We start from the raw sequence: 27,959 nt of genomic DNA, 5'->3' as shown, positions 1-27,959 counted from the left end.
ATCAACGTTCCTGTAAATATAACCCCTCAATATAACACACAGTAAGTCTCACCTGTTTAATGGCTGTGACCGTGATGACGAAGAACAGCGGCAGTCCACTGGTGACTGGACTGGTTGGCGTGTCGATGATCAGCTGAAGTTACACACAAACAGAACTGAATAGGTCAACATGTACTGGACAAAACGTTCCACTAATACTGAGCAAAACCTTTTTATTACTCTTTATTATATTTTGTACTTTCTGAGTCACAATTTAATCAAACACAAGCTTAAAATCCAGTTTGTCACTATTATTCTTAAACACATACACGTACACTCAGCATTTAATAAAAAACAGCAATAGATTTATACTGTAAATGTTAGCATAAACAACTTTTACCTGAACAAGAAATATGATGAGAAAGTAGAAGTTGGCCACTCTTCTGAACTGCTCGAACATATTTTTGGGGATGAAGTTCCAAAATGTGTACTGGATAAAAAAGACAGTTTCATGTTCAGTGAACGAAACATCATATCATATTACACCTTATTTAAAGATTCAGTGTTTGATTATTTTATGTTAACTACATTTTAGATGTTGAGACTAAGAAAAAAAGAGGAAATATTTAGATCAGTTTAATACAAATATGTGCAGGACTGGATTATTTCATGAGGGATTCAGATGGAATCCAGTATCTCAGTAGAATCTAGAATCAATTATAAAAACAAACAGAAAGCGTTTGAGAGCCTTCCACTTTATCCGTGCTGGCACGCCGCCTTATTATCAGGAAATATTCTGTGCCTCTGTGCGTGTGTGTGCGTGTGTGTGTGTGTGTGTGTGTGTGTGTGTGTGTGTGTGTGTGTGTGTGTGTGTGTGTGTGTGTGTGTGTGTGTGTGTGTGTGTGTGCGTGCGTGCGTGGGCGTTTTCTCTGACCTTGGAAGACACTATTCTGTTGTCAGGAAATCTTTGCTGTATGAAGGCCTCGGTTCCAGGAGGAGGCTCTTTGTGTCCAATGTAAACCGTCCTGCTGTCCACCCAGTTCTCCTCACCAGCACACTGCAGAGGTTACAAACAAGACGAGTGAGTGGGGGCACGTTTTCACTCCAAATAGCCTTATTTACACAGAGCAGGGCTGACTGCTGGGAGAACTAGTTTTGAATCTACGCTGTCATGGATTGTTAGTGGGCTATACAGTAATGAATATTACACAACACACTCACCCTATCAATACACTCCTACTCACCAACAGACTCAATTTCAATTTTACATAATGAGTGAATGTGAGCTTTTGTTACTGCACAGACAGACTTGCATGTGATTTGCACTGGAATGCACAGCACACACTCCCCCCACATTAACATACATACATAGTTTGGTGGTTCTGCAGCCTCTTCATACATTTTATTAATAAAAATAATATAATAATAACAACTTTAAACCCGATCAACATGTTGGATGTGATCTTATTTATTTACGAGTTTGTCTGTGGTGCTTTTCCAAATAGTTTTCTCTCTCAGCCACTACCGGGGGTGCAACAAGGAGCCTATTTATAATCAAAATACAAACATTCCATTTACAGGTCTGTGAATGTGAGAGCAGTGACTGACTGGCTGAGCTAGCTGGTTTGTCACTGTCACTAAGCCATTAGTGGTCAAATGGTCACTTTGATGTGTGTCACTGAGCCTGTAGGTGCTACGGGTTTTACAGGTTGCTATTGCTACCTGCAATAAACGTCACTCGCATGGGTGGGAACCTTCACAGACAAACGGTCATGTCATTAACACCTTTAGTCAAATGCTCAACGGAACTGGGTCAGAGTGCTTTCACATGTTGTCCAGATTATCCACATGCTCAAACTGTTGAGGTGCAGGTCAAGACATGACAGCTAAACCACTAACACACCTAATCCGTTCCCCCTGGGCCCGTCTGCGCTCCTTTTCTCTTTCCTATCTGGACACAGCAATTACAATATATAAACACTGTAATTTAAATTATCACTAAATAGTCTGTAATCACACTGCACACATGGTTACACAGGCTAATATGCAGTTAAAGCAGTCTGTGGCTGGTGAGTGAGGTAGAGAGTCAAGAGGATGCATGGCCTGGTTTTTATACTCACGCTCTCTCTCACACACACACACGCCTCACAGGTGATAAGAGACGTTTGATGGACACACACACACACACACACACACACACACACACACACACACACACACACACATAAATAACCAGTTAACTTGAGGCTATTTATATTCCGTGACCTGCAGATTTCTCTGGGATAGCAAAGGAAATGGATCTGAAAGGCAGTGGAAACTGACAGAAATAAAAAACCTCCATTATACAGTACCTGGGACTACTTCACTGCTCCACTTCTAAATTGCAGCTGTAATCAAATCAATCCAGGTAAACAAACAGCTCTAATCCAAACATATCATCAAGCCAACATCACGCCTGTCATCTCAGAGAGGGATTGCGCTACGATATGGGATTTACAGCAAACGAGGAGATGAAAACCAGATCACACCAACAGCTTTGCCAACTCTGCCGCCCACACAGTGTTAATGTCCCTCGCCTTCCATCCCACCTGCCGGCTCAGTCTGCTTCACCTAACACATTCCTCACACACTTCCTGTGAGTTGCCTACATATGGAACAAAGCCACATATACATGCTGGGTCAACATACAGTGAATTGACACATACAATTCAAATACACTGGGTTTATGGCTGATCCTTGTCATTATTAATATATAATCAACATCAGCTAAAAAGAACTGTTTAGAATCATCAGTCAGATAAATCGTGCGATCTATAGGCTTCCTCTTTTACTGTCATCCCCTTGGTACCGAAATGTCTGTAATGCAGCTTTATTGGTTTTCTCACCTCCTTTCTCTCCACGTCTCACCACAACCTGAATGGAACCTCTGAGCTGACGATCTGTCCCATATCGATTACGTTTAGCTCTCATCCGGATTCCAGCTTTTTACACGAAAGCCTGTCTGCGCTTAATCAAATAAAACTGCATCTTTACAAAATAAAAGCTGAGCTTATAGAATAAAAATGAGCCTCACGACATCGAGCCTCCAGCCTCTGAATGTAACCGGAGACTCCGGGCTATTCTGGACCTCGATAATCACTTTTAGCCTCGCGTTTCGCATTTCAGGACGCGGCAGGTTATAGGGGTGTATTTATAGTTGGAAGGGAAACATTTGTGGTCGGGAGGAAAGAATGGGGAGAGCTCGCCGGCTTTGTTTCTGTCTGCCTCACTCAGGAACCACATCAACTCTCCTTAAAGCTATGGCAGTGGGTTGCTCAGGGAGGCTTTCACTGACCACACAGGTGAAACATCTCTGCACATCAAACATGTATGACAACAGGGACACACATTGTTGCTTCTGCAGCCACTGGTTCCCAGAATATATTTACTGGATGTCGAGACAAGCTTCACGTCTCCTACTATCGTATCCAGAAAACGCATCTAGACATGCAACTACAGTTTAAGGAAGTTTGTATTAGGCAGAATCTGCCTTGCTGCAGACAGATGTGCATTGTTTTTAGAAGTGAAACAACCAATTGGAGTAATAATAAAATAATGCATCACATACTTTATATTATGTTGTGTTTTTATTGGCCACATTTTTCCAAATCACCTGCATGTCAGATATCTACAGTAGCATACAACAATTATTGGGAGACATATTTAAAAAACCTCTCTCTGTGGAAGATTTACTGTAATTTACTGTGGAAGGTTTGTTTAACAGTGATAAGTAGGTGTTAAGGGGTTTTATGGTTGTACGTTAGAAAAGTGCTGTAGTTACAAAATGCTTGTTTCTTTTCTCTAAATAGACAATCACAACTACAGTAACTGAGCTTTTTAAGATTTATACTCGTAAAATGTATCACTTCTACTGCAGTAAGAAGTAAAAACATTTCTTGTTATTAACTGCCTTAATTCTTAAAATCTGAGCAACAAACTGTAAAGTGTTGTTTATCTGTCTGGATTTCTAGCCAGTTTCTCAGTTAGGTATCTAATGCATTAGAGCCACATAAATACTAAAGCCCTACTGTGGTCAGGAACAGAGGAGCATGTTGTAAACAGGAAGAGCTAACACCACCCACACACTCAGAGGAGACACAAATCCTGAAACAAACTCCCCCCACCTCAACCGGACCTCTATAGACATAGAGGAGGTGGACAAGACCAGAGAACAATATGTCACCAGGAGAACTAAAGGCCTGTGTGTGTTAGCTAGAAAACAGCTCCAGCAAAAAACAGTAGAGTCCATGTCACTGATGTAATTGTTGCCAACAACAAGAAAGGACAGATTCACTGAAGACGCCGATAAAAAGAAAAAAGGTTTAATGATAGCTTCAAAAATCACTGGCACACACCTGGAGATCAGCAGCAAAAGCAGTGTCAAAATGTATCACCGCAATGTTGTGTATAAGCCTGCACAGAGTTTCTCCAAGATACAGTAGGACATTTATTCAAACCTGTTTGACACATTTTCTAAAAAAAATAAAGTTAAACGTGGCTTTTCTACTTTCTTATGTGTTTTTGGGTGACAAATCCAGCTTTTGCTGTTACACCAGTACTACATCAGACCGGGGCAAAGGGCCGGCCGTCAAAAGAGCCCACGCCAGAGCTCTAATTTTAAAGGCACATAGAACAAGAATAAGTGTTAGATTGTAGGTCATAAAACTATGTCTCATACTTTACATTTGTGTAACTGCTGTATTGACTCATCAGTTGTTTTTGTTCCTAAAGTCCGTAATTTGTTCCATTAAGCGCTTAAAACCGACAGATAAACAGATGCTTGCAGAAGTATCTTCCTCCATGCGGATGTACTTAGATGTATTACAGGTTTATCGTGCTCAACGCAGACTGTGGGAACCAGCCATCAACATACAGTGGCATTAAAAGTTACGATGCCTGGAAAAAGAAGATAACATTTACCGATCGCTGCGTGTGGGAGGAAGGAATCGCTGCAGCAACACACTGACCGCTGTTCGTCTGCAGCTTTACCGATGACCAATCCCACAGTTTTATCTCCCGCTGCAAAAGGCAGCGGCGAGAATGAGCGTCCTCAAAAGCCGCGGCCCGGAATCTGCTGTCCGCGATACCGCTCGTTCGCGCTCACACAAACACGCGTCAAACATCAGGGTTGCATGTGTGAGCGCAATCCAACATGGGAGCGTGTGCTCCGATGCCGCTGACCTATGGCGATAAGAGAAACCCCATGACTGAAAACTGAATGCAACCGGACCCTGTTTGGAGTGGCTGCAGGTAGAGATGCTCTAACTACTCTAGCAGCGCTTGTGTTTCAGTCCTGGTATTTAGTCCAGTACTAGAGAAAGCTTTCAAGAGCGTTTCCCAAAGTCAACACGTTTTTCTTGGCCTCTCCCGTTGGACAAGAAGTAAAAAAAAAAAAAAAAAGTCACGAGAGCAGGCTGGAAATAGCAGCAAGCCTGTACTACGTTGTGTTTGGTGTGCACGTGCAGGTCCCGTGCTATACGCCAGCTGGTAAGGCAGTGCAGGAGGCCGACTGCTGCAGTATGTACAGTACATCCATGGTGAGGAGAGGCAGCTCCACAGGACAGGGGATTACACAGATTACACAGACTTATACTTTTATGATGCATTAAAGATGCCATGTTAGTCCACCTGTGCCATCGCCTTCATATGTGCCAGTCTGGGTGCGTGTGCCACCTGAGGTCCTGATTAAATAGCAGCTGTACTCCCCATCTGTCACTATGCTGTTCAGCTTCACTCAGGCCAATAGGCCAGAACGAACGCGATAAGGATAAACCCCTCTCATCCACATTTAAACGCCACCCTTCAGCCTTCAACCACGACGGCATGTGGAAAACAGTCCACGCGGGTTTTCTGAGCATCACTCTTCATGCATGTATATCCTTATGAAGAAAAAGCATGGATGTTTATTCAGGCTACTAGGAAATTTACGAAATATAATTGACGCCACTAAGTACTATTAGAACTCTGATCCATGAGAAACACTCTAAAATATAGAAGCTGTTGGGTACAGTTCATGTGAATCGACCTGTTTCCACATCCCCCTGAAGGCAAATTTGCGAAATTGGTTTATAACAATAAAAATTGATTGTATCAAATGAGAGCATCTCCTACTATTGCATCTATTATTCTAAGTAAAGCTAAGGGAGTAGTGTGGGCATAAACAGCAGAACGGAGGATTCTCAGGAGATCACTGATATAAAAAAAGCTGAAATAGGCACTAACCTGCTTCCATTCCCTATGTGGGTCAGCAGACCACTGTACAGCAGCTCTGAAAGGCTTCTATTAGGCCTTTATTAGATAATTATGAAATGTTGCTTCCCAGCTTCTCCAGCTATTACTCTTTCTGTGCTTTTTATGAGCACATGGGCATTTCAATATGACATATCACAGAAGTAGTGGGTGTACAAACACAATGCAAAACATTACCTCGACCTGCTGAATCACTGCTTCCTCTCTTTGATAAGCTGGAAGACAAAGTGGTCGGAAGGAGAGCAGGAAAGGAGAGTAACCTCAGTACGTCTGTCGGCATTACACTGCTTTCACGTGTAAACTCTCCAATCGTGTTTGTACTTTATGATGACCCAAAATTACAAAAAGGACAAATGACCAGAGCTGGAGAACATGTGGAACATGGGCAGATACTACAGTGAATAAAATCTATGCAAGATAGGACAAGGCAGACTGCAGACCAGCAAATAGGAGGATCATTGTAGTGGATTTCCTGTGGGTAAGCCCCGCTTTCCTTTTAGACGGGAGGTGGATACCTTTACACACAGTTCATAGCCGGTTCATTGTGTCTGCTATTGTATGTGTGCGATAGGGAGAGAAGGCTGCAGATAGTCACATGATTCCCCATGGCTTGACCGAGTGCTACTTCCCGGTCTCATGGGAGTTGAGGCTTGATGGTTAAAATCTACTATTTGGATGCTTTCAGGTCTGTGGCGATCGTCTGATTTTACAACTGGGACATCAACATACAGTAGAAGAGGCACGTTCCTGAGAAACAGCCTAATTCCTATTAGGCTGTTGTTCTGTTAGCTGAAGTGCACAGTGCTTTGCAGTAATACGACGCTAATAGCTGAACTCCCATCACTCATGGAAAAAAAAGCACAGAAGGAAGCTGCTGTCACCTCTGCTCGCTACCTCTCATTGTGCATACATAAGTACATTAGTAAATGTCAGTGATTCACTCAGTGTGCATCCAGAGCTGCTAACAAACACATTACCAGAGTGACTCACAGCAAAAACTGTGCAGGCTGGCATGAAACTCACAGGAAATGGCCAACTAACCTGAACCCTGCCAAACTACAGTATTCCTCTTAAAGGATTAGGTAATCACTAGAAACCCAATCAGCACACGCACAAAACAATTCCAGTAAATAAACCTTCCAGCATTTTAATCTGTCATCAAAAATCACGCGAGCGCTGCAGGGAGATTTAAAGGTGTCTGCTGCACAGTAAATGTTCCCATAGCCTCAGCAAACTCTTTAGTTAAACATCATGTGTGTGTGTGAGGATCCAGGTCGCGCTAAGTGCCCACATTGATCTGTGGACGCTCGTCTAGCTTTAAATAACTCCGGCGCTGCCATTCAAAGGCAGCGGGGTTCTCGGTACAAGTGACTAATCAGTGTTTGCAGAAAAGTGCCATCATGTTGAAGAAACTTTAGATATTCTGTATAATAGATGCAGGAAAACAATATATGAGCTTTTTGGGTCCAGGTGGGTTGTGAAAAATAACCATTCAGGGTCACTCACCAACAACTCCTGTTAAGCCCAGAATCAGGTGCCGACTAATGTTTGACTTGACTCATTCTCCCGTAATCCCCTAAAAGCAGGATTCAACGTGTTCCAATAAGCGATGACGCTCAGGCTGTGAGGTTTCATTTGTGTTCTACTCAGGGCAACAATGCCATTAGCTGTTGCTCCACGCTACCGATGCTCCACCTCGTCCTGTTAGTGCTGTAACATAATCCGCTCAGAAAAATCCACAAAAACACACCTTAAGACTATTTGTCTCCCAAAGTGTTTATTTCCCCCAGTTTTCCATTTGCCTCCATCCCATCATACGCTGTAATGGGAGAACCTCTCAGCCTCTCCTAATGTTTGGCCTGGAAGAATCCGGCTGCTTAATGGTGCTCATTACAAGGTTTGTGCAGTCAATTAGTGATAAAAACACACAAATAAATCGATTCGAAATAAAACAATTATTTTTTATTCCCAGATACTCATTTTGTTGTTTGACAAGCTATTTTATTAAATAGGACTTGAAGCTCCAATGCTATGCAGTTTGACCATTATGCAGACGGTTTTCTATGTTTGGATCAACATATGTGATCAAATGGGTCGGAACATTATCAATATTGGCAGCTGATTTGCAGAGTAAATAAATTGACATTGCTTTTACAGTAGATTAAAAACCCCACAGTCCACCACAGTGTGTGGACTATCAATTACAGTATGATCAACCAATCTCTACAAAGTCCATTAAACATAAGTCTGAGCAACAAAGAACCATAAACACAATCTGTGTCCAGTTTTTCACAGGGACAATAAGTCCATCTCAACAATTCGTCATCAACTAATGATTAACTGCAGTTCCTACTCTCGCCCTCTGTTTGTTCTCTTGCTCAAATAGTACTTTTTGCCCAACAGGAAGTCAGTATTAAAAGGCTCAGTGACCCCATGGTCTATTTGCTTCATTCATTCTGTTTCCTGTTCTGTCCTACTCAGGCTGTCCCCATGCATCCTGCTGTCCTTCCATGCTGCCTATAGAAGGACAGGTATACGGCCTGAATGTACAGGGAGAAGAGATTTACTGTGTGCTCATCGTTTTTGTGACGACCATATTTAACAATCATCTTTTTTTCTTTTTTCAACCACTGACTCCATTCATTTGATGAAGCTCATTGTCCTGCGTTCATCCCTTCTCCCTAACATTCAGAGCTATATATTGTTTTTTTTCCTATTTCTTAGGAGCAACACAGTACAACAACTCAATCAACCATAACCAACGTAAGATCTTAAAACTCCTTAGCAACAAGCCACAATATCACATCTAAGGGGGCGTGAACAAATCACAGGACAGACCAGGGGACCCTAAAGGCATCATGCGGTCCTCATGAGACCAGTCACCTGACTGAGGCCAAGCACAGTGATGGAAATAGATTTAGTAAGTGAGATCTTAGTCAGACGCTGGTGAAACTGACGCAATAGTGATAGTGTGAAGTGTGAATGTTTTGGAATCAACGCACACTGGTATGAAACACAACCAGCGTTTCAATTGGTTGAAGCAGCAGGACAAAATAACAATGGACCAAGTAAAATGTTTACGTCCCTTAAGAGAGCAGTCTGAATATATACAAACGCAGCTCGCCCCCGGCTTTGGCAGAACACCTTGCTGGTTTAAAGCACAGATTCTGGATGAGGTCCAGACCACTGGCACTGCCACGACTCCACCACTCCTCCCATCAGAGCTACTGTAGCCTTCATGATATTCAAGATGCTGCCTCCTGAGCTCGACTTTAGCTCACATCACAACCTAACCCCATACCTGGAGCCCACACAAGTGTATTAGCAAAGTATTTCCTTGCAGATTTGCAGAGCCCTCTTTTGTTTTTGGCAATTAGGCTCAAATATTAATGTGCTCATTACTTATTCATGTTAAAACGTTTGACGTGGCACCTTTTAACGATTTAGTGTTGTCATCTGGCTTCACTCTGAGCAATGCTGCACTCGGAAAAATATGTTTACGTGACCATAGCTGCATTATTTATAATGCTCTCCTGTGTTACACCCCTCGCTCTAAACTCTTCCAACGCAGATTCAGAATCATTTCCAGCACAACACAACTTAAAACACTTTGTGCCCAGCCAAAACAACTATTAGGCCTACAGTATTTTTGATATTTTGCATCTTGCGTCCAACATTTCCTGCCGCAAACTGGGTTGTGGCCTTGTGTGCGTGTGACGCTGGTGCTGTTCTGTTGTGGCAGACGAGCAGCCAGGGATGAGGTACAGTAGAGATGATGACAGTCATCTGCTTGGCGGTGCCTGCCAAAGTGCATTGATAATGTCCAAATAATCAATGGCATTTCATGCGCACGGGTTGCTCAACTGTAGAAAACGCTTGAGTGCTCGGCAGTTTCAGCATAATCCTGGACCCTGACAAGCAATTAAACGCCCCTCACTATATCAGCTGAATTTCCAGGCAATAATCATTTTTAGGTTTGAATTTTGTCTCTTGGCAACACAGGAGAGTGTATCTTTTATAGTTGCTGTACTAATGCTCACTACAGAGGTTCAAGCTGCAGAAGTGTCTCCTCAAGTGCTCCCATTGGATGTCATTGAAAAGCTTTTAAATCTCTGTCAGGGGAAACGACAGGAGCTCAGAGCTTTTGTAATACCGCAGCCAAGAGTGAGCGAAAACACACCAACTATTCACCAACTATTGTGTTCTACAAATGCGATATGAAGGCAAACAAAGATACGTCTATATCAGGGATTCTCAAACAAACGGTAGCAAAACATGCAGGCAACTGATTATTTTAACCAGAGGAAGTCAATGCATGAAAAATAGTTAAATGTTTCATTGTTAACTTTTTGCATTGTTCAACAAATAGCTGAACTAACATTACAGTAGTCAAACAACCTGAAATTTCAACTATATTTAGATTGTGGTTGCCACTTCCATTTACAAAGACATATATCAGAGAATGAACACATGCACAGTAGCGGCATTCGAACACATGCAAAGTTATGAAATAAGGAAGCAAACAGCGTAAAGGCACGAAGGCATTCGCTCAAGACAACAAGGTCCAACCAAGCCAGAAGTTTGCCTTGTGACGTGAGGCCAGGTCCATCAGCTCCACCAAATTCAAGTCCCCTGGATGTACAGTATCTGTCGCAGGAAGACTCCTGCCTCCAGCACCTGCCACTGACATCATCACACAGAGTTTCCATAGCATTAATCCAAATTATCACCAGTTACTTTAATGACCACCTGCTAATGTCTCCAGCAAACAACGCGAAGATGGGAGAGGAGGAAGAGGTTCGACCCAAATGGATGAGGGAGAGAGTGCCTCTTCGGCATCTAGAAAGAGGGGGAGTAACCTCTCACTTCACTTTTCTTCCCTCTCCAGCCAGGAGACCGTGGGGAATGGCGTGTTCCAGCGGCGAGCAGACCAGCGATCATTCCCACGGACAGGGAGAACATTAAGGCGGACCTGCGCCTCTCAGCACTTTCGCTGGCAACCAGGAGCAATGTTATTATGATGATCCAAGTTCAAACAACATCTCTCTCCTACTGTATCAGTGTCCCTCTCTTGGCTAGAGGCCTCTATGCACCATTAACCCAAGGCTATCCATCATCTGTCTCATTGTCCGACGGCCTTTAATACATTGTCAATATTACTGCACACAGTCCCTTAATGGAGCTTCCTAACTGTTTAGCAGGTACTGCAACAGAAACTGTAGTACACAAGTTTATGTATTGTACTATGGTTTTATTTTTAACTATGTTTAGACACAAAGACAAAGACAAACCTTATTTGATGAATATTGAATAATGTCAATACTGGTTGTTACTGGCCACACAAGAATATTTCAATCAAACAAGGAAAATCACAATGTCATATTTCATTTGTGCAACTGACAGCACACACATTTCCCATTAAGTTGCAATCATATAAAACACTGAAATGGCTGCAAATCCTCACATCTGACTGTCGCCAACCTATTTTCTTTGGCTTTGCATTATGCAGATTTACCAACATGGTTCTGTAGTGCTAATATTTAGGAAGTGGCTTGCTTTATTTGCCCTTCTATTCTGTTTTGCTGATGTAGCTTTTTTGATTTCTCCTACTGTTCGTCTGCTGTTGCAGAACCTCAAACATCACTCGCACAGGACACTGCAGCTCGGGGCCGAGAGACTGAAGCAGTAGACGGTGAAGCAGCGAGACAATCTCATGACCGAGTGGCTTAGTGGGAGCCTGTAAATCCTTCAGGTAAAGAGGTTAACCCTGGTGCACTTTGTGGATTGTGAAGAGTATGGACCAGTGGGTGGTGCCTGATTAGCATGAGGCAGAGAGGAAACCTGCCGGTGCTGGGCCTGGTGGCACACTTTGAAAGCTGTTACACAGCTTTACAACAGCACGGCTGTTCTTTAACATGGAAGACAACCTTCACTACCTTGAATTGATTTAAATGCACATAAATGCAGTCTCTATTGTATTATTACCCTGTCTAGATGATAGAGGGAGCTCTGAATCGCTAGCCTTGTGTGTCTTACAATTAAATTGTGTAGGTTCTGGCAGAGAAAACAGCACAAATAATAATAAAGTAAATAATAAAGCACAGAGAAGATAAACAGTTTTAAATTAAAGTGATAAACAAAACCTATCTCCATGATTTATTGCAAATGAAATTGATTTGACCCTCATTTTCCTGTAATCCCATCATGCACCCCTGGGTGTTCCTGGACCCCAACAAACAGCAGCCAAGCTCTGGAAGACCTCAGACATCAGTCTGCATTGTCAGCCACTCTGCTTATGAATTATTGACAACTAGACAGCGCCAAGGAGTTCATGTGATCTGCTGCCCTCTGTGTCACCTGACTACTACTCTGTTCCACCGCCACAATTACTGGGCTGCACGAAGTAGCACAGAGGCGACGATACGAACGCCAGCAGATATGCACTCATTGTTTATTCTCAGATCAGCTAATGTGCTTCAACCTGCTAAAGAAACGGTGCACTACTCAGGATATTAGCACTACTAGATTAGGTGGGTAAGGGTATAGTGAACGCCAGTAACCCTTTAATCCCCTACGGGGTGCCGGGAAGCCAGACAGAGAGAAAGGGGAGAGAAATGTCCGGGAATTCAGACTAGTCAGCAGCAGAGGAATGCTTCCCACCAGACTTTCCTTCACCCCTATACAAACGAGTTATCGCCACATCATTACGGCAAATGGTCATTCTTTAAGGAAGAATTGGGAACTTACAAATTCTATTATAGTATTACAACAGTGTAGGTAATACAGTAGCTGGATCATGGTTTATGTCTGCCTTTATTGCACACTTAATCTTTTGACAGATCTATCAAGGCTAATGTTTTACCTCATTCAATCAATGGTGAGTCGGAGGAGAGGGAGAACAGTAAAGTATCTTGATCTTGTGATACTTTGTGATCACATTTTATTCTTCCTTCATCTGTACAAAACGTAAAACTCTCCATGTCACACTCCACCAAAGAGCTATGGGCTTACACAACACGCCCTGCCTTCCATCTAATCAGACAACAAGTCTGACAACAACTCAACAAATTCTTCCAAAAAAGAAAAACCAACAAAGGTCTGCAATGGCTCAACTGGTCTGGTGGAGTATACTGTATGTATGTGACTTCAACTTAACAGAACATAAAACTCTTTAATTTGTATTCACTAAATATTTCAGCTCAATGATATTGACTGTATCAGGTGAAATGTGTGGAGAACAGGAATTGTCGTATCTGCCCTACACTAAGTGGTGGAACAATAAATGATTGACTACCTGCTTTTCTTTATATTACCTGTTTTTATATATATTACCCAAAATCCGCTGATTGTATCACATATTACTGGTTTTAACCTGCTTTTCCTGTGCCTGCGCTTTGTAGTCTCTGCCATCTCTCCACTCGTCACCTCTTCCATCCTCTCATCACATCACAGCCAGAGAAAGTCAGTGAATTGTAGTTTATGATAATAACTGTTAACATGTTCTATTACTAGTTTTTGACAGGCTGATCGATGGATTGACCCTATTGCCTTTCATTTGATGATATCTGCCATGATTATATTACCTTTATTATATAAAGAACGACTCTGTTTTTATCTTTACATTACACATGTGGTCAGAATGTGAATCGTATTCAGTAGTCTCCCAGTATCTGAGTTTTTGCAGCAGCAATACAATCAATTTAACTCCAACCCATTTGTCTAAAGCAGTTACCCAGATCAATTACAGCAGCAGACCTCATCAGCATCCCACATCTTACCAGCCACGGGCCTGTCTCTGCACGCTTCTTACTATCAAAGGCTCCATTTCGCCGTCCGTGCGGCGGGGTTTGTATTTAATCAGCCATTTGCAACAGTTGGGAGGCTGTGCTTGAGCCTCAGCTGAGCGTGGCGCTGAGCTGTAAACCTCACTGGGTCTCATGTGAGCAGGGCTCTGCCTGGATTATTGCTAGTCACACACTCCTAACGCGACACACAGCCACGCGGGGCTGGTGGCTCCACTGCTGCCCATCGATTTGACTAGCAGGGAGAAAACAACTGGATTACATAATTGATGACTGGCTGCTACATTTGTACAGTAGTTGTGTTAGAAAAGGAAGCGTAATAAGTGAGAGTACAATAAAGATCCATCAGATTATTTTATAAAAATAAGGAGAGAATGTTAAAGGGGCCCAAACAAAAGCTGCACAAAACACTCCAACAAACCTAACAGTAATGGGCCCTCTGCATCTCTCTGCATGTCCCGTCATGACATGCGTTAAGAATGCGGTGTTACAAAAACAATGTCCGACTCCACCTTACATTGATCACTCGTGGACTGAAGGTGTGTGCTAGTGAGTCTTAACAGTATCTTGATTTACTGCGAAAAGTCAATACAAATGGGACGCATGGCAATTTTAAAAAAAAGATCACTTTCAACAGATCACGTGTATCGTGTTCACATTAATGTGTCTTCACGTTGAAATAATGAATAAAACAAGTTACATTAAAAAACGCTGGGACGTGTTTTCAAGTCGTTTTAGTTTAAAAAGCTAAACTCCGCTTCCGAGTGTTTCCTAGTTTCCCGATGATCTCCCCAAGAGTCGCCCTCGCCAGTGAAACTTAATCCGCATGAGCTTCGACGGAATGTGAGACGGTTCGTTCATTCTCTGAAAATATGAGGAGTTTCTGTGTGGAGAAGGGAGATAAGGCGCACGCACAGACGCACTGAGGTGTTGTCAAACTTACGTATCTGCTGATGAGGGTCCGCAGGGTGCTGAAGTCCATCCCCATTCTGTTCCTCTTTCCTCTCCGGACGCTTCTTCTTTCGGGCTCGCTCTTCCAGGCGCCGCTTCACTCTGGTCGCTGGCTTCGTGCTATTTCTCCCGCTCCCTCCATGACTTCTTCCTCCTTCTCTTCTTGGGTTCGAAAAGGAACGAGGCTGCCCCGGTAAACCCGGCACTCGCCCACGGAAGAGCGGCGGTGTGCGCGGCTTTATTACACTTTTAAGACAGTTCGCGCGAGCGCTCCTCCTCCGAAGCTGGAGCGAAACTACTTCTCAGTCCCCCCACTGCTCACGCGCTCCCCCGTCTCTCTCTCTCTCTCTCTCTCTCTCTCTCTCTCATACACGCGCGTACTAATAATCTTGTTGTCTCGCGACTCGACCAAAGAGCTTTTCTTTCATCTACGTCACCGGGGACAGGTGGCTCAGACTGGACGCATGCGCACGCTGGTGTTTTCGGAAGGGAGTGTAATTGATTGGACGTTTGAGTTAATTAGGAAATTGATTAGTTTGCCGATGTTGAAATGATGTAGGTTGCAAAATAAAATAAAAAACAAATAACATTTATGCCAATAACAACCAAGCGGTGCACATAGAGTGCAAACAGAGAGAGAGGAGAGAGAGAGAGAGAGAGAGAGAGAGAGAGAGAGAAAGAGAAAGAGAGAGAGAGAGAGAGAGAGAGAGTGTGTGTGTGTGTGTGTGTGTGTGTGTGTGTGTGTGTGTGTGTGTGTGTGTGTGTGTGTGTGTGTGTGTGTGTGTGTGTTGGGGTGGGGGGGGGGGGGGGGGGGGGGGGGGGGGGGGGGGGGGGGGGGGGGTCACCCCGACACTAAACCAGCGGTGCTGTCCACACGGGATGGTGCTGAAATACCGTCTCTATTTCACAAACATACCGTAGTATATTCAAGAAACCTACAGTATAAAACACATTTTTAAAAACTGACGTCTAGCTGTCGGTAAAAGTGATTATAATTATTGTGATAATTTGGTACAACAAAATAATTTGGCTGCATCACTTAGTACGAACTAGTAAAATCTAATACTTCCACTTTTTACAACTTCACTTTCTAATAAGGTCTGATTATGGTCAGAACCACAGTCTGCGGTGCTTTGTTTCTAGTGGGAAATGTTTTTATCCGCTAGTCCAGCCTCTGTTTCCTGAGACGCTTTTCGGCGGGTTCTTGCTGAAACAAGTGCCAAAATAATTCCCACTACATCCGGTTTTTGTCTTCACAATAAAATGCTCATGGATTCCCGACTACATAAGTATTAAAGAGAGCCATCAAAAGGGTAGGAAATTGCAAATCACTATGATTTTTTTCGTTGTAGTGTTTTTGTTATTTGTGATGCATTTATTATTATGTAGTTCACAAAATAATACAACGAATGAAATGCACCTATCCTCACCAAGTTTTCTAAACTTCTTTTATAAATTAGATCACCCTCATGCAAATACTGAGTTGGTCGAAAAACTGGGATAAACTATAAAAACTGAGAAAATAGGGATGTAGACTGAGTGGTGACATTGAAAATATTTTATATTATGTAACATACTGATATGATGACTATAATGAGCTAATGACATTAAGAGGCAACTTGTCCCAATTTTTCCTTTTCTAGTGTTATATGTTATAAATATGTTTGTGTGGATACTTTTGAGAATCTTCTGTATTTGTTAACGTTGTTTTTACTTAATGTAATTGTTATGAGTTGTTAGAAGTTAATAGAATTTCATTTCTTTCTTTAGGTCAGTGAGATTCTGTGCTTTTACTTTGAAAGAGTCAAGGTGATATTTGTCGTCACATTCTTTCGGCATGACGCTGACTTGACTTCACTTGTCAAAATGGCGTTGTCGGTTGTGAGGGGCTGGAGTTAGTTTGTATCGTTCAGCGTCATTCATTGATATATCTGGGAAACACGCAGATTATTAGCCACTGGCGATATGGCGACACTGGACCAGAAGTCGCCTAACGTGCTTCTCCAGAGTCTGTGCTGCAGAATAACGGGGAAGAGCGAAGGTACCTCGTCCAACGTTGTCCCGCTACGCGCCAGTATCCAGGAGACGTCACAGCGAAGCTCATTACAAAATACACACTTTGTATTTTGTTCCTCACAATTACGATCGTGCACAATTGACCATCTTTTTAAATACACCGTCTGATTTGTTATCACCTGTTGGTGGATTCGGCGTGTAACTCACTTGTTATTAGTCCTGAAATTTGGAGTTTTACCCGGTTGACGGTGGCTCAACTTAGTGTAATTTGTGTTGTAAAACGCTTAAATCTGCCAGTTGGACTTGAAGATGTTGTTGAGTGGAAAGTCGCGTTTATTTCAAATGTTAGCCTCAATGCTAATTGAAAGTGGGTCTGTGTGATAATAGAGGTGCCAGGTTGGGTTGTCACCTTAGCTGTGTGTGACGGCACATAGCGGGCTAGCTCCCTGTAGCTGTCAGTCATCATGGCTAACAGTCACCGCTCATCCCTCCCAGCAGCTGCGTGCTGCTTCTGGCCGTCTGTCTAATACGCCGCTCGCGTTAGGTTAGTGGTTTGTTGTTAATTTGGCCGCTGTGAGCCTGCTAGCTGCTTAGTGTGGCTACTTCTTCTCGTTTTTGGATGAGGCTGTCCTGCTAGCTGCAGGCCCTTGCTGGATGATGCATCTGTGTGGGAGATTAGCCTGTTTGATCAGCGATGGAGTCAAAGATGAACTGATCAGAGCGTTTTTTGCATCTTGTATCCTGGCTTTAGTCCTGTAATCAAAGGTGCACAATTTCGACAATCCTGCAAGACAATATTAGCCGAAATAAGACTTGGAAAAATAATTTATTTTAAATTTTCTCAATGCAAAGTGAGGGCAAAGGCAGAAAAAATGCACACAAGGTTCAGGTTATAACTTATTTCTCCATTATTTTCTCCAGCTGAAGTTGCTCATCAGTTCCAATATGCAGTCCGAGTCATTGGTAGCAACTACGCCCCCACAATCGAAAGGGATGAGTTCCTGGTGTCCGAGAAGATCAAGAAGGAATGTAAGTGGCTTCTGGACACATGTAATCTCACGATAAATCACACATTCACCCTGCAAGGTTGCGACAGGGGAGTGAAACCTATTGTAAAGTCATGCGAAGCCTTTCCTCTGGTCCAGAAACAAATCTGTCTGTCTGTGTCTGCCAGGGGAGGGTCATTTGTTCTCCCTCCCTGTTTGCCCTTTACTTTGAGTTGTTGGAGACACTGCACCATAATAGCAAACCCCAGTGGAGCTACGTGGTATCCAAGGTTGCAGCATTAGTGGGGAAACATTGATCCAAGCTAAAACAAAAATAAGTCACTTACTGTAAAGTAGGTTTTATTTATCCCAGGCTTTAAGGAGGATTTATTGGAACATCAAAAAGCTTTTTTTCAAGTCTTTAGAGCAAACGTTAGTCTTCTTTACTTTTATGTAGCAACCCCTCACCTACTTTTTGGATTACTGAGACTGCTGTGCTTTGAAACTTCATTAAAACGACTGTCTCATGAATACAGACATACAGTACAGCATGATGGCGAGCTGCACAAGAAGATCTCGCATTTTTCAGCAATTAATTTCCTGCTCTCTTTCAGTTTGCTCTTGCAATAACTGACATCCATTAGAATTGTTCAGATTCCAGGTGTATGATATTGGTCCATCCTTTGTTTGTGTGCCACTCGCAGCTGAATTAAAACGAAGCAACCTGCACAGTCTAGTGCAGGTTTTTAATTTATTGTAATTCAAGAGTCCCAGCTGACAATTCTGTCTTGGTGATGTTGCAGTGGTAAAGCAAAGGAGAGAAGCAGATGCTGCTCTGTTCTCAGAGCTGCATAGGAAACTTCAGACACAGGTTAGTCTTTGCCTCTCTTACAAATCCTAATTGCTCCTGATGCAGAGAATCTTCTAAACTGATTTTGTAATGTTTTATTATTACAGAGCGTTCTGAAACATCGATGGTCTGTTCTCTACTTGCTGCTCAGCCTCTCTGAAGACCCGCGAAAACCATCCAACAGGGTGAGAAACACACAGTCATACTCACTCTTGCAGTCTCAATGGCTTCACTAGATTGACTTTCAATGAGCTCTTGTTTCTTATTTTTCACTGCAGTGTGTTGCCCCAGTTGACGGCTCAGTCCTCTTGCTTGATTAAAAAAGATCAAAGTGCTGATATGCTTATATATATATATATATATATATATATATATATAGATATATATATATATATATATATATATATATATATATCGAATATATATATATCTATATATATATATATATATATATATATATATAAATATAAATATCATACTATCATAACACATTTAGTTACATCGACTGCTGTGGAGACAGAACAGTGAAGCGAATATATATATATATAATATTTGTTTTCTTTCCCAGGTTGGGAACCATGCAGCATTGTTTGCACAGCCCCTTCCCAGGGACGCCCACTCCACCCCATTCTACTGCACCCGACCCCAGAGCCTGCCCCTTGGCTATGGGGACAGGACAGTGGGCCTGTCAACCAGCGTGGGGACCAGCGGCATCTCCAGCATGGGCGTCTACACGCTCAACGGGCCCACGCCAACACCGCAGTCACTGCTGGCTGGGTAAAACGTCCACGAACACTTTATTATGATGAATCGGTACAGTCTGTCTTAGGTTGATGCTTATACTATGCAGACAGTTTTAATGGATACTAGTGGATAAAACGTTTTCAGCTCCATCTGCACTTAAACAAATTTCACTGAAATCTCTCTCTCTCCTCTCAGTCTTCATAATAGCTCAAAAGACAACTGTATACATATAGGTGGTCAAACTAATTACATTGTACATGTACATAACCTGACACAGTAAGAGTAGCCTTTGAACAGCAACAAAGCCCTTTAGAGATGATAACGTGGTTTCTTGTTCAGATCTGAACCACATTTTGCTTATTTTATGATGCCGAAAATTGATTATTTGATACTTGTAAAATCACTTATTTAGCAGCACCACAAATCAGTTAACATCAAGCATGAATTAGCACCAGAAAATGAGCTCTCTGACCTTTTAGAAGTCTGTTTAATGAAGCCCATTTAAATCCATTTATCCTTGTTAATAATGCAGCGGTCCTTCAGTTAGAAATAGCCATCTGAGCTGTCTGGGCTCACCAATTACGCACAAAAGGACAAATCTCTTGTCTTGTGCCATTATAAAACAACATTATTAGGGCTTTAAATCACGTGAGCTTGGCTGTTTAATGGCTGGCTAATGTGTACACATTCAGAATAAAATAACAACTGTGTGTGTGTGTGTGTTTCAGTCAACCCCCGCTGTCTGCAGTGGGACCGGGACAGTCTCTGGGCTCTCGACTTGCCTGGACACTTCCTGTAAGTGCATCCCCCCCCTCCGCTCTGGCACCAGCCGCCACGCGACCACTGCTTGGTCCTCAGGCTCCCTCACCCAGAGTCGTCCGCCCTCGGCGAGAGGGCGAAGCCGTTGGTGAGTGACCTGTTTAAATCCTGCTTTCACACACGTTCATGTCCTTGTTTTTTCAAAACACGTCTAACAGTTTTCTCTTGCCAAGAGCCCAAACTGTGTTTTCTCATGGACAGTAAATCCTTGTGTGCAGGTGAGGTGAACGAAGCGGCTCTGGTGCGGGACATCCTCTACATCTTCCAGGGAATCGATGGCAAGTTCATCAAGATGAACGCTCAGGAGAACTGTTACAAGATGGACAGCAAGGTAAACTGATGGGTTCAGCGGGCGACTTACTTTGAATTTCTGTCACTTGACTCATCTAGTGGCTGGACAACCTTCAACAACATTCAGATGAAAACAATCATTTGGTAAAATATTTATTTCCACGGTGGACCTGCAGAGCTCATGGTCACGTCTGCAGTGTAGATGAAATGATATGAAGACTGTTGTTGACTGGCCATTAAAAGAAAGACTCAACAGATCAATACGAATCTCCTCGGCTCTGCGCCACATCGACCTCTATGCCCCTGCTCCCTTCTCCATCCTGTCAATTTCTTTTATTTTTTTCTCTGAATCATCTTGTCATATCATCAGGAGCAAGGTCTCAGATGGAACCGCTCCCACGTTCCCTCTGTGATGCTAAACATAGTCCTGTGGTCAGTCCTCTGTGAGCCAAAGGATGGAGATGTTTTAAACTGTTCTTGGGACACTTTGGAAAATCAGTTTAACGAAACTAATGAAAGTTTAATGAGGCATTTATTGTGAACACTCCCCGTGTTAAATTCGATGCCGGGTATAATGGGTACATGATGCAACTTCAACAGAGCCTGCTCGATAAATATGTGATAGATTGAACTTTCTGAAAGTTGATCTACTGTAACTTCACTCAAGTTTTTCCACCTGCCTCTCCAGGTGGTGCTGTGCAAGTCCCTAAGGGACACCAGCAGCAGACTGGCTGAGCTCGGCTGGCTCCACAACAAAGTCAGGAAATACACCGATGCCAGAAGTCTGGACCGAGCCTTTGGGCTGGTCGGACAGGTGAGTCTGCGCGTGTCATAGCTTCATATTTTTGCATGTTTTTTAATTTACAGCGCACCTTGTACTGTAGAAATACATATCTCTTTTCTTTGTGCCCTCCAGAGCTTCTGTGCCTCGCTCCACCAGGAGCTGAAGGAGTACTACAGGCTGCTGTCTGTCCTCCACTCGCAGGTACGCGCATCACATCAAACGTATTCGCCTCTTCAGAGTGCGAGTGCCACAAAATGTGACCAGTATCTGCTCTGACACTGGGTGTGTGAGCAGCAGTGTTCATTGTCCTTACAGTACATGTGTGTGTTCGCACACTGTAGTTGCAGGTGGAGGATGACCAGGGTGTGAACATGTGCACCGAGAGCAGCCTGACTCTCAGGAGGCTGTTGGTCTGGATGTACGACCCCAAAGTGCGCCTCAAGACGCTGGCTGCTCTCGTCGACTTCTGCCAAGGTTCACGCGCTATTTTTGACACGTAGCATCCGAGGATGTAAGTGCTCCGTGAGCAGCGAGTGCCTTGAATGTGTGTTTGTGTTCAGGCCGTAAGGGGGGCGAGCTGGCCTCGGCCGTCCACGCCTATGGGAAAACCGGAGACCCGCAGATGAGAGCGCTGGTCCAGCACATCCTCAGCCTGGTGTCGCACCCCATCCTCAACTTCCTCTACAGGTGGATCTACGACGGGGAGCTGGAGGACACGTACCACGAGGTACACGGAGGGGCGAGACGCGACTCAGAGCTGTAATGAGAAAGATGAATCCTGCTTTCAGAAGTGTTTTTACGGGGGAACCAACAAGAATTTACTGCCCATTTGTGGAACTTGTTCTGTTCACCTACTCTGACAATTGACCGTAATGTGAAAAGAACATTACTGTGAGGGGAGAAGAGGAGAAATGAAGGATCAGGAGGGGCAGGGCATCCTTCGAAATGAGGAGTGATGAGAGAGGTGTAATGGAGAACCCAGTGATGGATGCTTCTCCTTCCCTTCTCCCTGCCCTTTCACTGCCTCTGTCTATTCCCCCCTCACTGGCAGTATTTATGATTCTACCACTAACTGTTAGTTATCACTGGGCTCTGGTCTTAAGTGCCGTGTTTAAATACACAGAGAATTCTGTCTTTGTTGAGCGTTATTGCAGCTAATAGGCTGTGAGGAAGTGCTCCGCAGAGAATCCTGACAGTTGGGCTCAGTTCAGAAATGTATCGGCCTGCGTAGAGTGCATGGCCTCCAGCGTGTCCATTCAAAAGGCCGGTTGAAGCTAATGGGCTGCATGCGAAGTAAATAGAGAAATGGACAATCTAACCGGATGTGACAAAGGATGGACTGCACCCACTGTCCAGAGATCCACTGAACCCAGCAGAGTTTTTGTCCCAAGTGTCATAGAGTCTATTTCTATGTCTATGTGTATTATATTACATTCAGCCTCTCTGGACGTGACTTAATGCTGTTCATCGGCCGTGTCTGTGCAGTTCTTTGTGGCATCAGATCCCAACGTGAAGACTGATCGTCTGTGGCACGACAAGTATTCCCTCAGGAAGTCGATGATCCCCACGTTCATCGCTATGGACCAAGCCCGCAAGGTACAGTGTACACAAAACAACCCGTTGGGTGGTGCCACAGTAGAGTCCCTGGTTGTCATGTTCTGACATGTTTGTCTTTCTCCTCTAGGTTCTACTGATTGGTAAATCCATCAACTTCCTGCATCAGGTTTGCCACGACAGAACGCCGCCGAGCAAAATCACACCAGCGTCCAAATCTGCTGACACGCCTAAAGATGGTAAGAGTTAGACTGACACATGACATGGAGTCCAATTAGGCCTTTAGCCCCTTTGCCGCATTTCCTGCTTTGCCTCTGTGGCCACGCTCTCGTAGCTGCTGAGCTGCTGTCAGACCTGGAGGGGGCCTTCCAGGAGAAGATCGATGCTGCCTACTTTGACACCAGCAAATACCTGCTGGACGTTCTGAACCGCAACTACCTGTTACTTGAGCACCTGCAGGCCATGAGGAGATACCTGCTGCTGGGCCAGGGAGACTTCATCAGACACCTCATGGACCTGCTTAAGTGAGCCACACACACTTTGAATATGCACCCTCTGAATGCTAGATGGGCCAGTACTGTATGTACATGGTGTTCTAATTGTTTTGTCCCAGGCCGGAGTTGGCGCGTCCCGCCACCACTTTGTACCAGCACAACCTGACGGGGATCTTGGAGACGGCAGTCAGAGCCACCAACGCCCAGTTTGACAATGCCGAGATCCTCAAGCGGCTGGATGTTCGTCTGTTGGAGGTAATGAGTGTGTGTCCGTATCCTGTTCGTGTGTGAGGATGCTTCCCTGCAGCTCTGACCCCTGCCTATTCCTGACCTCAGGTGTCTCCTGGGGACACAGGCTGGGATGTTTTCAGTCTAGACTACCACGTGGATGGACCCATTGCTACGGTAACGCACCTGAACAAACAGCTGCAAAAGCAGACACCTTCACTTGCTGTACAACTGTAGTAATTCCAAATTATAAATGTATTTATACATTTTAGGTCTTTACAAGGGAATGTATGGGCCACTACCTCCGCGTCTTCAATTTCTTGTGGAGGGCAAAGAGGATGGAATACACGCTGACTGACATCTGGAAGGGACAGATGTGCAATGCCAAGCTGCTCAAGACTATGCCTGGTGCACACATGCATTACAGTTTAATCTCCGCATTCACTCTTAGGACTTGTTCCAGTGTTGCTAAACATCTCCCTCATTCGCCTACAGAGCTGTCCGGCGTGTTGCATCAGTGTCACATCCTGGCCTCCGAGATGGTCCACTTCATCCACCAAATGCAGTACTACATCACCTTCGAGGTCAGACCATTAGCAGCGCTGTTAGCACAGGCCGTAAAACCCCCTCGGCAGCGGGTGGTAATTACAGCAGGAAGATCTGCTGTGTCTGTATAACGACCCTGACTTTAATTGACACTGTTGCTGGTTCGAATCCAGAGAAACTGCAGAACAGTTGAGGGAATGAGACACTAAAACTCTTCTCAAAGTCAGACTGATGGGTCTGCAGTTTTTTAGGCTTAAGTGGGCTCTTACTGTTGGTAAAAGAACAGACTTCTCCTCTCAGACATCTTATAAAACAATCATGAGAAATATAAATAAAATATCTTGACTCTGGACTGGTAGGCGCCACCATCGAATTAAAAGCTGATGATCCTGACTGTACAATATGCTTTTGTTATAAGGAGGGCAGTGTCATTCCCATATACTTTCAGTAAAGTGTGTGTGTGTAGGTGCTGGAGTGCTCCTGGGACGAGCTGTGGAACAAAGTAAAGCAGGCTCAGGATCTGGACCACATTATTGCTGCTCACGAAGTCTTCCTGGACACGATCATTTCGAGATGTCTCCTGGACAATAACAGCAGGGTAAGGCACACGCACAGGGTGTTAGTACTTATTAGTCAGCCCGCTGTCTTTCATGCACATTGTGTTAATCAGTTCCTCTCCCTCTTAGTCTCTGCTGAACCAGCTGAGAGCCATATTTGACCAGATCATCGAGTTTCAGAACGCCCAGGACACTCTGTACCGCTCGGCCCTGGAGGAGCTCAGCCTAAGACTGCAGTTTGAAGAGAAGAAGCAGCGGAGAGAGGAGGAGGTAAATGGAACAGGGCTGGACGTCTGGTAACAAAAATATTGATTTGGATGATGGGAAGACAAAAGTAGCAGCCATGTGACCTTTTGTTTGTCTACTGATTCAGGGTCAGTGGGGAGTGACGGCCGAACAGGAAGCAGAGGAGAAGAGGAGGATTCAGGAGTTCCAGGAAAGCATTCCTAAGATGCGCGCCCAGCTCCGTATCCTCACCCACTTCTACCAGGTACCAGCTGAAGCCACCTTCACAAACCACAGCCAGTTATTTGCTTTAACATGTTTCTAGTAGCTGTCAGCTTCAAAATTCCTCCCCGTGACTTCCCTGATTTTATTTTTTTCCTCAGAGCATTGTCCAGCAGTTCCTGGTGCTGCTGATGACCAGTTCGGATGAGAGTCTGCGTTTCCTCAGCTTCAGACTGGACTTCAATGAACACTACAGGTTTGGGTTTTTTTTATAGGTCAGCATCCTAAACCTTCATTTTGTGGGAAAGATAAACAATGGCAATAAATCAGTCTCATACCAGCCTAACTCACTGTACTAACAGGAAACTGATGTTGACAATTAACTAATTACAGTAATTTATGTTGATCATAGGATGTTGTTCATGTAAATACTTCCTGTGTGCAGGGCTAGAGAGCCGAGGCTGAGAGCTTCACTTGGTGCCACACGAGGCCGACGGCTGTCAAACATCTGACGGGACACGCTCGGCGTTGACAAGTGGCTGCTGGTGACATCAGAGTCAGACTGATTAGCAGGACTTCCGTGCTTCACATCAGGATGATGTCATGCCTTGGAGGACCCTGTCCAGTGCTGCTCTGTGCTCGGCGTGCACGGCGTGTGATATGCGTGTACCAAGTGATGACATCACCGCGGGGAAGCTCCGCAGAAAACCCTGAGTTTAAGTCCAGCAACACGAACTTTCGAAGCAGAGTAAACGCGCCCTAATCAGACCGAGCAACGTTCAGCACAGATCCTGTAAGCGGTGAGGTCAGTCTGGGAGGTTTGAGGTTGTGGAGACGAGACAACGCTGCTGTTAGAGTCACCGCCCACCGTCCACGGCATGCCTTATTAACGAGAGGAAACCAACGACTTCTCCGCGTGGTTGCCAAACACACAATGTATGTACATAGAGTTTATGCAAGTGTCTGTGTGTGTTCAACACATTAGCACGTCTGGCTCTTCACGTCCCTTTAGGGTTCGACCGATATGGGTGACATCATTTTTCAATTTTTATATTTGTAGCGGTTATTAAAATGAGTAATTGTTGAACATTCATACACAGAAAAACAGAATGCTGAATGCGAATTCCTCAGATCCAGGGTTTTTTTTTAAATGCAAAACACCAACACCTTCAGACAGTGTTTCAAAGGCAAAAGTCGGTCATGCAGACAAGTTCTCATTTATTCTCCATTAAACAAGAGTTTGCTGATTTATAAATAGTTTTGTTTTTTGAGACAGGAAAAGCACCATTTTACTTCATCATTTTGACTCGTCCTCCTGTTTCCCTCTCTTTTGTCTGTACGAGATGGATCATGAAAAACAATCCTCACTACAACGCAGCGACCTCACTTCCCTGTCACGGAATAGAAACTATACCTGTAAATAACTCCCAAAGGAAACGCAGCTTTAAAGGAATTATTGGTCCTAAATGTGCAACATGAGCAGTTTATTTTTCTGAAAAGAGCCTCATCCAGCATTCACAGAAGATCGTTTTTAAGTTTAATGCGATTGACAAGCAGTTTAAATTAAAGTTGCAATTCTCTGCTGTGACCTGAACCCAACAAGTCACAGCAGCAGCCCCAACCTGCGTGTGTGTGTGTGTGCGCGTGCGTGTGTGTGTGGTTTTGTCTGGAGTGAACCTTTTTTCACATTACTACACATTCAGATGCTTTTACGCTACAGCTGTTTGTCAAGTAGCATCTTCATTATCAGATTATACAGTAAATTCTATTGTACGATAATCGTGTGGTGAGAGCGTTGCCCAAAGCAACATACATGTATTCAACTCACAGAATGTTGAACGTTTTTCCTTCCTTGCTCCGTTGCTCTAATCTCGATGAACTCGATAAAGCAGAGAAATATTAAACATCTACTCTGTGACTAAAATGAAGGTGAGGACGTGGTTGCCTCCTGTGATGCCCCCAAACCCCCCCCAGCGTCACTTCTGCTCACGCTCTGTGCATATGTGCAGTCAGTCACAGCAGTGCTGCACATGGCCTGTAGACCAGCAAACTGCTTTCTGAAGGATCACCACTGTAAACCCCAGACTGGACCTGGCTAGCAGTGCTGCACTGCCTGTCTCTTCTCTGCGTGGTTTAGCACATAATGTACAGAACATACAAACAATCCAGCTTATTCTTTAATAAAACCTTTTCTAGTATTTGTTTGACTAATTGTTTCTTTGCTGAACAGCTCTGCCCTCGGAGTCACGGTAACTTAGTTAGCTTTGACTTGCTGCCACCTTCTGGTACCAACACCGTAGAAATACCTTCAAGACTAGTTTTCCATCACATCTGAGCCTGAACTGAGCACATGGTAGAACCACTAGAGGGCGTAGCAGCATAGAGTTTCTCCTATCTGCCTCGTCCACCATCAGATTAAAAGGCCGGGGAGGTCTTGCTATACACACCGCGCCACCATTTATCCCCGGAGCCGCCGGTCCCGTCAGCCTTGAAAAGCTCATTTTGCAGTTGTTTGCCTCTCTGCTCTCGGTGCACGTGTGTATTGTGTCTTTAGGCTCGTGCACATCACAGCCTCCTGCGTTTGTGGATAAAAAACCCAGGGAAGATTGTGACTGTGGGAAGT

General features: G+C 44.0%; 2 protein-coding genes across 14 annotated transcripts in view; one reads left to right on the top strand and one right to left on the bottom strand.

Annotated features, from left to right (window-relative positions):
- The window catches only part of atp11a (ATPase phospholipid transporting 11A), a 30,815-nt gene extending 15,416 nt beyond the window's left edge, over positions 1-15,399 (bottom strand). For 9 of the 13 annotated variants that reach the window (XR_008692813.1, XR_008692820.1, XR_008692821.1 and 6 more), the window contains exons 1-4: positions 15,013-15,398; positions 914-1,036; positions 380-469; positions 53-133 (exon numbers count right to left, since the gene is read on the bottom strand). Coding sequence is in view for 10 of the 13 variants with exons in the window: in XM_029131050.3 (XP_028986883.1) it covers positions 53-133; positions 380-469; positions 914-1,036; positions 15,013-15,057 (339 nt within the window). In the remaining 3 variants the exon portion in view is untranslated. Of the gene's footprint in view, positions 1-52; positions 134-379; positions 470-913; positions 1,037-2,330; positions 2,687-15,012 lie in introns of those variants that run through there. The other 4 variants (XM_055503155.1, XM_029131064.3, XM_029131058.3 and 1 more) reach the window with 3 other exon arrangements.
- Positions 15,400-16,855: 1,456 nt separating this feature from the next.
- Positions 16,856-27,534, top strand: tubgcp3 (tubulin, gamma complex associated protein 3). Its single transcript, XM_029141480.3, has 23 exons — positions 16,856-17,061; positions 17,958-18,065; positions 18,826-18,893; positions 18,980-19,057; positions 19,441-19,649; positions 20,345-20,523; positions 20,654-20,766; positions 21,415-21,540; positions 21,643-21,711; positions 21,852-21,984; positions 22,071-22,237; positions 22,996-23,106; positions 23,195-23,303; positions 23,399-23,588; positions 23,678-23,813; positions 23,895-23,963; positions 24,059-24,194; positions 24,282-24,370; positions 24,799-24,930; positions 25,019-25,159; positions 25,263-25,379; positions 25,498-25,592; positions 25,782-27,534. Exons 1-23 carry the CDS (start codon positions 16,986-16,988, stop codon positions 25,846-25,848), a joined length of 2,718 nt encoding a protein of 905 aa, XP_028997313.1. The 5' UTR covers positions 16,856-16,985; the 3' UTR covers positions 25,849-27,534.
- The last annotated feature ends 425 nt before the right edge of the window (positions 27,535-27,959 follow it).

The sequence above is a fragment of the Betta splendens genome, chromosome 2 (genome assembly GCF_900634795.4).
Source record: "Betta splendens chromosome 2, fBetSpl5.4, whole genome shotgun sequence".
Classification (NCBI taxonomy): domain Eukaryota; kingdom Metazoa; phylum Chordata; class Actinopteri; order Anabantiformes; family Osphronemidae; genus Betta; species Betta splendens.
This window is presented reverse-complemented; position numbering and strand designations above follow the sequence as displayed.